We start from the raw sequence: 12,571 nt of genomic DNA on the forward strand, positions 1-12,571 counted from the left end.
TGGTATTTATGAAAGCTCTCCAGATGGTTCTAACATGCAGCCAAGGGAGAAGCACCAGTGCAGAATATTCTAGCACTGTCTGGGCTTGAGCCCAGCTGGTGAGGTGCTGCAGGAGAGGAACTCGCAAAACACCACTTGCTTAGGAAAGGCAAGTCCATGCTCCCTGAGGTCTCGAGCCACAGCTGACAAGTGCTTTTTTTGTCTGCGGGCATTTAGGTCAAGCTGATTTGTTGGGGGGACAAGGAGGGCTTTGATTTTTTTGCCTAAAAGAAGCATAACGATATTTACTTTGTGAGAGCCAGGAATTTGATAAAAACAAAATACCCAAATGAGATGCTGTTCATTTCTGGGGTGATTCCGGGGAGGGAGGGGTGGGGCACATACTCTTACCAATGCCCCAACTGGGGTAACGCACCCTGGGGCCAGTGGGATGGAAAAGAACAATAACTGTAAAGAATACAGAACTCCCAGAACTTCAAGTGGCCCTGCAAACTTCGAAACCAAAAACTTATCCTGCAAGAGTATAAACATCAGGAAGAAAGTGAAAAGGGAAACGATTCGTATCACGTCCAAGCAACCTATGGCCCTCTCCTTGGTTTTGTTTTACTCTCTCCCTATATTTGGGCATTTCCAAGAAAAGCTCTAGGTGAACAGTGGTGGGTGAGAGGAGATTCCACCTCAGGGGAAAGTAGGTTCGTAGAAGAGACTTTCCAGATTCAAATAACAGTCAGCTAAAAATTCATCAGCTGAATCCCAAACGTTGGATTCGTATACAAGTCTCCATCTCCTGATTGCAAGTCACTATATTTGGAGGCTGATGTCCACAAATGAAAATATGATGGGTGAGATTGTTTAATGTGTAAATCTCACTCCAATGTTACAATGTTCTAAGAGAACTTAGCTGCTTGGGACACTGCCAGCAGAGTTGATAGAAGTAAATGATATAAAAAAATATACTCACTGGTTCTCTCTTTTCTTCTTAAGTGGGTCCATGAGGCGTAGTGTGTCTCTGATCACGGCCACCTTCACTTCTTCATCGACAAGGCTGGGGACATTTTCAAAGACCCCCGGAGAAAGCTTGAATGGGTAAGGATTCAGTGTTACAGTGGAGAGTGATTCAGTACCAAGTACCTATTAGCACTGGCTCCAGTGGTTGTACTGTTAGGCTTTGCTTATGTTCATCTACAGAAGGTAATTTTTTAAAGACTCCCTTTATGTTACTTTTACAGTGTCAGTTTCCTTTAACAAACCAACAAACTATGTAAAGCGGAAATACGTACATAAGGAGCACTATGTCTTTCTAGTTATCAAAATCATACATGCTCGCTGTAGAAAACTTGGAAATATAGAAGGGGTTAAGAAAATAAAAGAAATCCACATACACCCCCCAAAACACAATATTAGTATTTGGTGTGTTTCCTTCCAGTCTTTTTTTGTGCACTAACCACTGTTGAATGTGCTATTTATGTTAGTGATTCAAGTATGTCGACATGGCTAAATCATATTCCTAGAATTTCAATTAGTTCATCTCCTGAGGCTAACTAATTAGTTCACGTCAAAACTGATGGAAAGGTTCAGCTGCCTCTATGTCTGCAGACCTTAAAAATTGGAAGAATGGCATGCTGAGAAGTTACCAGGGGTCGGAGAGGTCTTATATTTATAGACTCTGTTCAGAGCTCCACAAAACTGAAACTATTTAGACTGGAACAGAAGTTCACTGTGCAAATCTGAGAATGCTGAACCTTGTTTAGCCGAGTGAACAGCATGAGAGGGCACGTGCAGTTGTATGGCAATATATTCAACGAGGCGTTCAAAGTACTTACTTCTTGCTCATGTTCGATCCTCATGCTGGGATTTGCATTTACTTCCAGGAGAATAGGCTTCAGATTTTTCATCAGAAGGATGTCAAAGCCTAGAATCTGGGTAGGATACACATAATTCAAGATTACTCCCTCTAGCTACAATTTCTTTTCAGGAATCGAGTATGGTGTTAGGGTCATTAAGGTGACAATAAGTTCAAACTTGGCCCCCAACCTGCGCCTTGACCCTGGCTTCTCTTGTCCACGGCCCCTCTGCCCCTGGCTATTCTTGTCAGGCTAAATGGACAGCAGAAAATTTCACAGGAACCTTGATGATGGGATGAGTTCTCCTGGTGCATTTCAGCAATATCGGTGACCTCCTTCTTCCTTAACAGGTTTTTTATTATGTTGAGGATCAGTAGTGCCCATCAATTTCTCCCTCTCCATCTGCTCTCCTCTATTAAGCTGCTTCTTAGCTAGATCTCTGAAAACCCAAGGCTACCTTTCATAACCTCAGATGTCCATCAGTATCACTTAAGGAGCCCTTTCAAAACCACCACATATCCCCCAGCTCACACCTACAAGTCAGAATCTTTCAGAGTAGAACCCAGGCAAACTAGTTTTGAAAAACAATGCCCCCCTGCTCCCCACCCCAGTGATTTTGAAAGACGCTCCTTAGCTAAGGAAAGGGAATATTTATTAGGCACCAATTACTCCACGGTGCACCAATTATTCATAATCTCGTTTGGTCCTCATGATGGTGTGTTTGAAGGAAGGATCCTGCTCTCCATTTTCCAAAAGCAGAAACTGAGTCTCACAAAGGCCAATGGATTTCCCCAAGCTCGCCTAGCGAGTAAGTGACAGAGTTGTATTTCATACCCACGTAAGGCTGGCTCCAGAATTTGTGGGATCCAGTGCAGGATGAAAGCACGGTGGGGAGGGGGAGACTTGTTCAAAAAGTACTGACAATTTCATGATGGTGGCAGCAGAGCATTAAACCAAGCACGGAGCCCTTCTGAGCACGGAGTGCTGTGTCACTGCACAGACCCACACCCAAGGCTAACCCCAACACCATGTGTCCTTGACACCCTCCCTTCCATCCAGCGTGCTGCTTTAGGTGAGGCTTCGTCTTTGGCTTCCTTCAGTTCCTCACAAGCCCTAGGATGGGTAAGCCACCCTGTGCATCTTTCCCTCTGCCCGAAACAACCCTTCGCCTGCATAACATCTCCCGATCCTCAAAATCACTGGTTCTAATTAGATTCAGACTCAAACCACAAGGACGTCAGATTCTCGGGAGGATTCCCCTTATCTCTCTAGGAGGTGATAAGGTAGAAAGCTTCTGACATAATTGACACAGTCCCAAAGTTTCAAAAAATAAAGTGGAGAATAAAGGAGAGAAAAAGAAAAAGATACAGCTGTATCCCCTCCTCTGTGGATCAAGCAGAAAAGATGAAGGGAAACCCATTTACTTGTCTATATAGAATGTGCATTAGTCAGACGGTAATTATCCAACTGTAGCCTCATTCTTATTAATGAAATCAGAGCCCGAATGGCCATTTTTGGGGGTAATTCAGGATGAGGTTATTCTTCAGTGAAGGGCAATGAGGATGAGAAGTTGGAAAAAGTCACCCTTGCTCTATTTTTCTTTCCCTGGTCATGAAAAGAAAGGAATGGAAATTCAGTAGAAAATGTTACATGCATTATAGATCCACTTAATAATATATGGCAAGTGGCTATGAGTGATGAGGCCTTTAGAAGACTCTGGTGACATCATCAGTCTAACTGCAGACCGGGGCTGAGGCATGTGGTGTTGATGAGGCTACAGAGAACAGCGGGCTGTGGTGCCTGCATTTATCATCCTTAGTCATCAGCTGCTTTCTGCTACGTCTTAGAAGCTTGGACTCGCTCTTTCTCAGCTTGGTGGGCTCTTTCAGTTCAATGAACAGTGGTTTCCTGAAAATAAAGCTATAGGAAAGCTGGAGAAGGCAAAACCTCAACAGCCATACTGATCTGCACCCACCAATGGCATGGTATTTTCTAGAGCCTAAACTTGGGTGCATGTCGTTGAATATGTAGGGTCTTGTACAGAAATGCTTTGGAGTCAGAAATACTTGGCTCCAATCCTGCCTCTGTTTCTCGGACTAGCTAGACAACTCTAGGTGCAGTTGTCTCTCTGAGCTCATATATAGCCTCTCTGAGCTTCATATACCTCGTGAAAAATGAGAGCTGACGATAGCTACCTTGCAGAGTAGCTGATGATGGAAGCAAAAAGCACCTATGACTATGCTCATCATGTAGGAGGTACTCAATATATGACAGTTCCCTTTGCAGTTTCCTACCGATCCCACCAACAAGAAATGGCATTATGTGGCTTTAGAGTCCAGAAGAGCTCATTTCAAATCCTAGCTCTGCCTTTAATGTGCATAACTATGGGCAAGTTACTTAGCAACTCTAAGCCCCAGTTTCTTCATCTGTAAAATGGGAATAAGAATAGTACTTACCTTAGTTCATTCATTCAAAAAAATATTTATTGAGTGCTTTCTTATATCTCAGGAACTATTCTACCTTCTAGAAATATAGCAGTGGACTAGACGAGGTCCCTGACCCCATGGAGCTTACAATCCAATAAATAGTGGGGAGCCAAGACCAAATAAAGATAATGCAATGTAAAATATTTTGCACAGTGCCTGAAACATAGTATTTAATAAAGGACATTATTATATTTTTTTCATGAATTCAAGGAAATATAGATTTTCTTTTCAAAAGTTCAATGAAATATGTAGCACCAGTGGATCTCAATAAACAGAATAACGGAACTGGGAGGAGCTTAGAGTTGATCTTGTCATAAAATTCTGGAATAGAGCTGGAAAAAAATCAGGAATTTGGTCCAGTGTTTTTCAAAATGGGGTTCTTTTCTGGGGAAGCACTGGGGAGGCCAGATCGAAGCAACTTTTACCTATCTCATATACTGGATCCCCAGAGAAGAAAGCTTTATATATATGTATGTGTGTGTGTGTGTGTGTGTGTGTGTATAAAATATAATGTATAATATATATAATATACATATATATAGAGAGCTTTCTTCTCTGGGGATCCATATATACACACATGCATACATATATATGTGTATGTGTGTATATATATATATATATATTTTTTTAAACTACGAATTTAGTCTAACAGCCACTTTATGCAGATCATAAAAGCAGTTTAGAAAGGAGAAAACCTCCCTCCAGTTTGGTGGCAGAGCAAGAATTGTCAAAAGGAGAGAGAGGACTTTTCAGTCACATGATACCCTGCCCTGATGCAAGCAATTATGTGTTGCACACCTCCTACTCGAGGGGTACCCTGGGGATTCAAAGTTATCTGTCTTTCAGCCCTTTTAGAAGCTTCCAAAACAACCTGGGAAGAAAAGGATCCTGCACCATTTCTTGTAAACTCATGCCAAGGTCCAAGCTACATTCCGATGAGGGGGGATTCTCTCTTGAACCCTAGAACTACACATCCATCTGTATCCAGAGTAGTCCCAACTGGGAGGTCCCAGAGTCCTCAAATTCAACATATCCAAACTCAGTATCACTATCCAAACTCACTAGCCTCTAAAATGGTCTCAATGACCCCCACCTCGTGGCAATCATGCCCTTGTGTAATCCCTTCCCTTTGAGTGTGAGCTGCACCTAGTGACTTATTTCTAAAAAACAGCATAGGGCAGAAATGATGGGATGTCACTTTCAATATCAGATCATAAGAAGACCAGGGCTTCCATCTTGGAAGGCCTTCTCTTACTCTCTTGCTCACGCACTCTGAGGGAAGCTGGCTGCTACGTTGTGGACTGCCCTCCTGGAGGTACAGGTGACAAGGAACTAATGTCTCCAGCCAACAGCCAGGGGGTGCTGAGGCCTACTCCCAGGCTTCTTCCCCAGTCAGGCCTTGAGGTGACTGTAGTCATTGCAGCCTTGTAGGAGACTGAACCAGAGGGAGTCCCCGAAGCCTAGATTCCTGATCCACACACACTGAATGATAATAAATGTTTGTGAGTTTAAGCTGCTAAACTATTACTTTGGGAGTAATTTATTACACAGCCAATTGATCATTAATACAGCACCTTTCTCTAAAATCGACTTTGCCTCCTGTATTCCTTATCCACCCAATTACACAAGTTAAAACTTTCTCCTTCATCTTTTACATCTAGCTGCTCACCAACTCGTGTACATTCTGCCTCCTGAAGAGCTTTCCAGAGCTGGCCCATCCTCACCGCTCCTGGCCTAGATCAGGTCTGCACCAGCTCTCACCTGGACTAATTTAATAGCTTTCCCATTCATTTCCCTGCTTTCGATCTCACACATCTAGTTCACCTGGCACAAGGGGCTGCCAGAGTAATTTTTCTAAAATGCAAACAGAGTATTAGCATTCCTCTGCCTAAAATCCCTGCCTGCAGAATGAAGGCCTAGCTCCACGGCATGTCCTACAAATTCCTCTATGACCTGACATCTGTCTCGCATTCCAGCCTTATTTCCGCTCCCTCCCCCCCTGCACATCTTGGGCTGTAATCGTGCTGAACTATTAGTAGTTCTAGGATGCTTTACTGCTTTCTCCTTTATACTCTTCTGCCTGGAAGACAACTTTACTGATGAAATATTTACTGAGCACCTACTAAATACTCAGTACTATTCTAGGCCCTGAGGATAAACCAGTGAACAAGACAAATGAGTGTGATATGGTAGGTGGAGGGGAGGGTTGGTGGTTTAGAAGGATAACTAGGGAAGGTCTTGTCATCCCATCGTCTTCTGGCTTCCACAGTTTCTGATCAGAATAACTTTTTGGTTATTCTTTGTTCCTCTGAACATAAGATTTTTTTTTTTTTATCACTGGTTTTCCATAATTTGATTCTGTTAAGCTTTGATGTGTTTGTGTGTGTGTGTGTGTGTGTGTGTGTGTGTGTGTGTGTGTCCTCCTTGGAGTTTCTTGAGCTTCTTGGATTGCAGATTTCTAGTTTTTTCTCAAATTTGGAAATCTGGGGCTATTTCTCCAAAAAAAAAAAAAAAAGTCTTTCTGCATCTTCTTTGTCCCTTCTGCTCGGGGAGCTCCAATTATACACATGTTGATATTGTACCAGAGATAAGCGAGGGTCTGTTCACTTATTTTTCCTGTCATTTTCTCTATTCTATTGCTGTGTCTTCAAGTTCACTGATCCATTTCTTCTGCAGTGTCTAATCTGCTAATCTCATTCAGTGAATTTTTCATTTCATATTTTGTATCTTTCTCTTCTGAAAGTTCATGTGGTTCTTTTTAATAGCTTCCATCTCTCTTCTTCATTAAGCTCATATTTCCCTTTAAAATGTCGTGCATAGTTATAACAGCTGTTGTAACATCCTTCCCCTACTAGTTTCATCATTGCTGGTAACTCTGGGTCTGTTTGTATTGGTTTCCTCCCTTGGTATGGATTGCCTTACCTGCTCTGTGGAATGCCTGGATGCTGAGTGCTGGATGGGAATGGATGCTGGACACTGTGAACATTACAATGCTGAGTGTCTAGGTTTTGTTTTTTAAAGTGCTAGGCTTTTTTGGCAGTTATCTGCAGATTAGTTTGATACCTCCAAGGCCTATTTTTTATGTTTATTTATTTATTTTGAGGGGGAGGTGGAGGGCAGAGAGAAAGGGAGAGAGAAAATCCCAAGCAGGGTCCATGCTGTCAGCATGGAGCCCGTTGCAGGATTTGAATCCATGAACCGTGAGATCACGACCTAGGCCGAAATTAAGAGTAGATGTTTAACCAACTGAGCCACTCAGGTGCCCCCAAGGCCTATTGTTCAAACTTCACTAGGGTAGGTCTAGAGCAACTTTCATTCCAGGGAAGAGTCAGTCCATTAAGGCATAACTTCTCCGGAACCTCCACTGAATGCTCCTGATGACCACCAAGGATGAGCCACACTGGCTACTTGGAGTATAAACATCTCTCCCTGCTCTGTGTGGGCACCGGAAGTTGTTTCGCTTATCAGTTCACCGGTCACTCTTTGCCCAGCTTGATTGACCCACACTCCACACATGGTGGCCTAGCACTCAGTAACAACACCGGGGCCTCTGCAGGTTCTGGAGCCCATTCCCTGCTCAGCTCCCTCCTTTTCAGAATTCTGTCCACAGAATTCCAGATACCTCAGCCTTCCCCAACTTTGATCTCCAACTCTTCAGCTCATTGAGGTCACAGGGCTTGGTTCAGGCTCCTCCCCGCATCCATATCCAGGAGATTGCTCCCAGACAGGAAGCTGTGGCAACCGTAGGACTCACCTCAGTTCCATCCCCCACTTCCTCAGGGATCACAGTGCTGAGATGTCTGTTGTCCAAAATCTGAAACCACTTATTTCATGCACATTGTCCAGCTTTCTAGTCATTTTCAAAAGGCTGTTAAGTCCAGATTTGTTGTTCCATCATGACCAGAAGCAAAAGCCTCGAGAGGGGATGCATGAATAGGGACTGAATGAAGTAAGTGGGTAAGTCATTTGAAGAGCTAAGGAAGAGCATTCCAGGCAGAGGGAGCAGCGAGAGCAAAGGTCACTTTTGAACAACAGCAAGGGGTGAGCAAGAGGGACAGTGGTAGGAGATGAGGTCAGATAGAAAGACAAGGGACAGGTCATGTCACATCTTGTAGGCCATGGTAAGGAGCCAGGACTTTCAAGTGCAACGAGAAAGCCGTTGGAGAGTTTGCACAAGGGAAGTAATTTGATCTGGCATGTTCTGAAAGAATCACTCTGGCTACGGTGAGAAAAATAGGCCATAAGCAGCAAGGGTGGGAAACAGGACATCAATTAGGAGGCTACGGAGGTGGTACAAGTGCAAGGTGACCCCTGCCTGGACTGGGATGGCAGCAGTGGAGCTGGTCAGACGTGGTTACATTTAGGATCTATCTGCAAGCGTTGCTTGTGCATTAGATCTAGGGAGGAGAGGAAAAGAAGAAAGCAGGATGGTTCAGGTTTTCTGTTTGTGGAACTGATCGGACGCCGTGCATTTACCGAAATAGGAAAACAATGGGAGACGAGGTTTGGGAGGGAATTCAAGAGTTTGATTTTGGACATGTTGGATGTGAAAGTCCCACTAGATGTCTGGGTGAAAAAAATGAAAGGGGGCAGCTGAAATGAAATGAAACGGGGATATACCAGCCTGGAGCTCAGGAGAGGTCAAGACTGGAGATAAAAATTCAGGAGTCAACAGCACATAGCTGGTACCTAAAGCCACGGGGCTAAGTGAGGTATTTAGAGAGTGGTTGTACATAAAAGAACTTTCCAGGCACTGAGTCCTGGGAATCCCCAACACTGAAGGTCCAGAGGAGTGGCACAGAAGCAGCGGCCAGTGAAGTGGAAGGGAAAGCAGGTCGCTATGGGGTCCCTTGCCCCTTTCTGCTTGGCAAATTCCTCTCCATGCTTAAGCTCCAGCTAAAACGGCTCCTCCTCTGGGAAGCCCTCCCTGATTGGGCCAGGCAAAGTTAATTACTCCTTTCTCGGTGACAGGCCCTCTTACAGGATTTATGGCAAAGAAAGGTTAACTTGCAAGCTCACCAGCTAGAGTGGCTGGAAAAAGGAGCCGCTATCAGCTCAAACCCAGGGCGTCTGAGAGCAAACCCCAAGCCCTCGTGTGGCCTTAAGGATGCTTCTTATCTCCTTCCTGTGGGGGGCCTGGGGCTGAAGGCGAGCAGGAGGTCAAGAGGACAGAGAAGAAAGAGAAACGCGTTAGCATTTAGGAAAGGTGTCTCCTCCAGACATCTAAGGGAAAGGATCATGAGCCGAGGAGAGAATTAGACACAGAGCTAAAGGAAGATACAGACACCAAGCAACAGGATTGGGAAAGAATGTTTTTGAAAGCTGAGCGGAAAACCTTTCCTCTGCATGTGTTTTTCTGCCACATGAATCATCTACCCCCAGATGGACCTCACTGCTGAAGCCAGAGTCACACTGCTGCCCCCAAGAAGGCTGACATGGGGATGTGTTGTGGCGGCGGAGGGGGGGTGGGTAGCAGTGTGGCTGGGCGATGACGGGGGCCGGGCTGGGATGACAGGGTTGCCACGTTCCCTAGGCAACAGATTACAGGAAACCTGCCCACAGCCTGAGCTGCGCCAGCAGCTGCTCCGGGCCACCACAGTTTCCCAAGTAGTTATTGTGGCTATGATTGGAAAGGGGGCACAATCACATGTTTAAGATAAATGTACTGTGGTTGGCTAGAGTCTATGTCCTGGAATGCTGCAGTGTGGGCCAGGCCCAGGCTACAGGCAAAGGGGGCTTCACAACAAAGAAATAATTTATTATACCTGCACAGCACATTATAGTTTGCAAAGTCCTTTGTCCTCTTTATCTCGTGTGGGGCGGACAACAGCACTGTAAGGAGGGTGAGGAAACCGAGGCACAGAGAAGTTAAGTGACTTATGTAAGATCACACAGCAACTCGATAGCAGAACCATACCTTCTCCCTAAATTTCTGGGTTTCAAATCACTTCAGGTATTTGAGACCCAAACTAACAAGTGTTTTACCAAGTGATAAGAATAAAGTAACTAAGAGAGGCCCCCAAGGGAAAAAGAATAGTATTTTCTCAATCACTGTGAATCTGAAATGCAGGGTAAACCAAATTTCAAACACCTAACACTTTATGCCTTGTCGAAGTTTTTCACCTATAATACTTCACGCTACCCCTAAGAAGGCAGGTGGGGAGGTGAGTATAGGTGATTCAGACAGGGAGACAGAGGCCCAGGGTGGTGAAGAAGCTTGCCCAAGGTCACATAGCTGGAAAGAGGAAGAGCTTCTCCTTTGGAATGTTACTTCCAGCCCAGGGCTCATCCCCTGGCCCCCAGGTCTGGAAGCATTTAGTGTGGTCAAGCAATGGAAAACAGATATGGGGGCTGTGGTTCCGTTTGCTAGACGTGATCTGTCCAAACCAGTGGCTCCCTCCCTGTCTGCCCTCCAATTCCCCACAGCGTGGGCCCCTGGTTCCACCCCAATGACTGCCCCGTGCGTCCTGTCCACAGCAGGATAGGCAGCGAACAACCACCCTGGCCCCTCCCCCCTGCACGCTCACTGTGCCAGGGCTGTGTGGCTTGGCTGTGCATGCTGGGCCCACATGATACTCCTGGAATAGCTGTCACCGTCAAACAGATGTGACCACATGGTCCCCTGGGATGACCCCTGGATGCCTCCACGTTGCAACTATCTCCTGCCCCCAATCTTCTCACGGCTTGGGATAAGACGCATTTTCTCTATTCCTATCTCTAAATCCTGCCCACTTACCCTTTCTAATGCGTTAAGCTGCCTACCGGATGGCTGAGCTGGGCATCCCACCTGGGACCCAAAGCCTGAGGTCCAAGTGCCTAAGGACAGATCTTCAGATGACAGCCATCCCCTCCTGGAACTGATCACTGCCTGAATTGCCCTCCAAAGGGTCCCACCAGCCTGCCTGGAAACCCTGCTGACCAGTGCCCAGCCCCAGGGGCTCTCTGTTTGGCCTCTGTGTTTGGCACCTGCACCTGGGGACCAGCCCCCTCTCTTGCTATTGAATTAACAGCCCATCCGTTAGAGACGCTGCCCCACTGCGTCTCCTCTCCTTGCTCCACACCACCCGCTGCTCTCCTGCCTTAGACGGAGGATGAGGAACAGCCCAGACAAATAGTGTGTATTTACACTGGCATCTACAGCAATACACGGGAAACAGCCCCAACACCCCACCTCAACATGCAGTGGAAGAGAATGTTGAAAAAGACTGCATACTTTATAGCAGCGTTTTTATAAATCTCAAAACCAAGCAAAATGAAACAATATACTGTTCAGGGATACATTCGTGCATCACAAAAGGATTTTTAAAAACAAGGGGATGATATGCATGAAATTCCGGATAACGTGAGCCCGGGGGTGGGTAGGAAAATGGGATCGGGACAAGCACAGTAGTTGGCAATCTTGAACGGGGCGGGGCGGGGCGGGGCGGGGGGTGCGTTTGGGATGACCATTCTGTTGTTCTGCTCCGTAGCTTACACACATGTTCTGTGTATTCTATTTATACGTCGATTGCCACAAGTAATTCTAAAGATTAGATGGACAGGGTCCCAGAGGGTCTTGCTATCTGCTCCCCATTCTGATTTATCTGGTGGTGGGAACCTGTGTGTCTCCTGAGCGCCTGGACTCCAGCTTCCCCGCCACCCACTTCACAGACAGATGCCCTGAGAAAACCCTCTGCTGTCACTCCCGCTCCCCGCCCCCACCTGGGCTCAGCCCACCGCACCGTGGCCCCTGCCCCGTCACTCCCCTGAAGACCGCGAAGCTCAGTGGGCACTTTCAGTTCTGGTCCCGTGTGACATCTCAGCATTCGTCGCTGCCGTTCCCTGCCCACCCCTTCTCCAGGCGCGCCTTCCTTGGCACTTAGGGTGCTTCCCCTCCTGATATGCCTTCTATGTCTCAAGCCCCTTCTTGTTGACCTCCTTTGCTGGTCCCCCCACCGGAGCCGCCTCTCCCTTGCCTGAATGGTGGTGCCCACAGAGATCTTCTGAGGCCCCATCTCCCTGCAGCCTCACGTGGCCTGAGTCACTGAATGCTGATGACTTCCCAGCCCAGCCCCGGCCTCTCGCTCCTGAACTCCAGGCCCAAATGTCCGACTGTCCACTCAACCTCTCCACTTGGATGTCACATGGGCACTTCAAGGGCATGGTCAAGTCCAACTCCTGACCTTCCCCACACAAGCCTGGTCCCCTTCCTGAGGTTTGTATCCATCCATCCGAGTGCCTGAGCTTCTGGGAGTCTGTGTT

The 12,571-nt window shown here is 46.4% G+C and overlaps 1 protein-coding gene across 11 annotated transcripts in view; it reads right to left on the bottom strand.

Moving 5' to 3' along the window:
- TTLL11 (tubulin tyrosine ligase like 11) overlaps positions 1–12,571 on the bottom strand; it is a 245,861-nt gene that overhangs the window by 132,115 nt on the left and 101,175 nt on the right. For all 11 annotated transcript variants that reach the window (XM_045043382.1, XM_045043378.1, XM_045043376.1 and 8 more), the window contains 2 exons: positions 1,824–1,919; positions 962–1,077 (listed from right to left, as the gene is read on the bottom strand). In XM_045043382.1, coding sequence (XP_044899317.1) covers positions 962–1,077; positions 1,824–1,919 — 212 coding nt within the window. The remainder of the gene's footprint in view (positions 1–961; positions 1,078–1,823; positions 1,920–12,571) is intronic.

This window comes from Felis catus, chromosome D4 (genome assembly GCF_018350175.1).
Source record: "Felis catus isolate Fca126 chromosome D4, F.catus_Fca126_mat1.0, whole genome shotgun sequence".
Classification (NCBI taxonomy): domain Eukaryota; kingdom Metazoa; phylum Chordata; class Mammalia; order Carnivora; family Felidae; genus Felis; species Felis catus.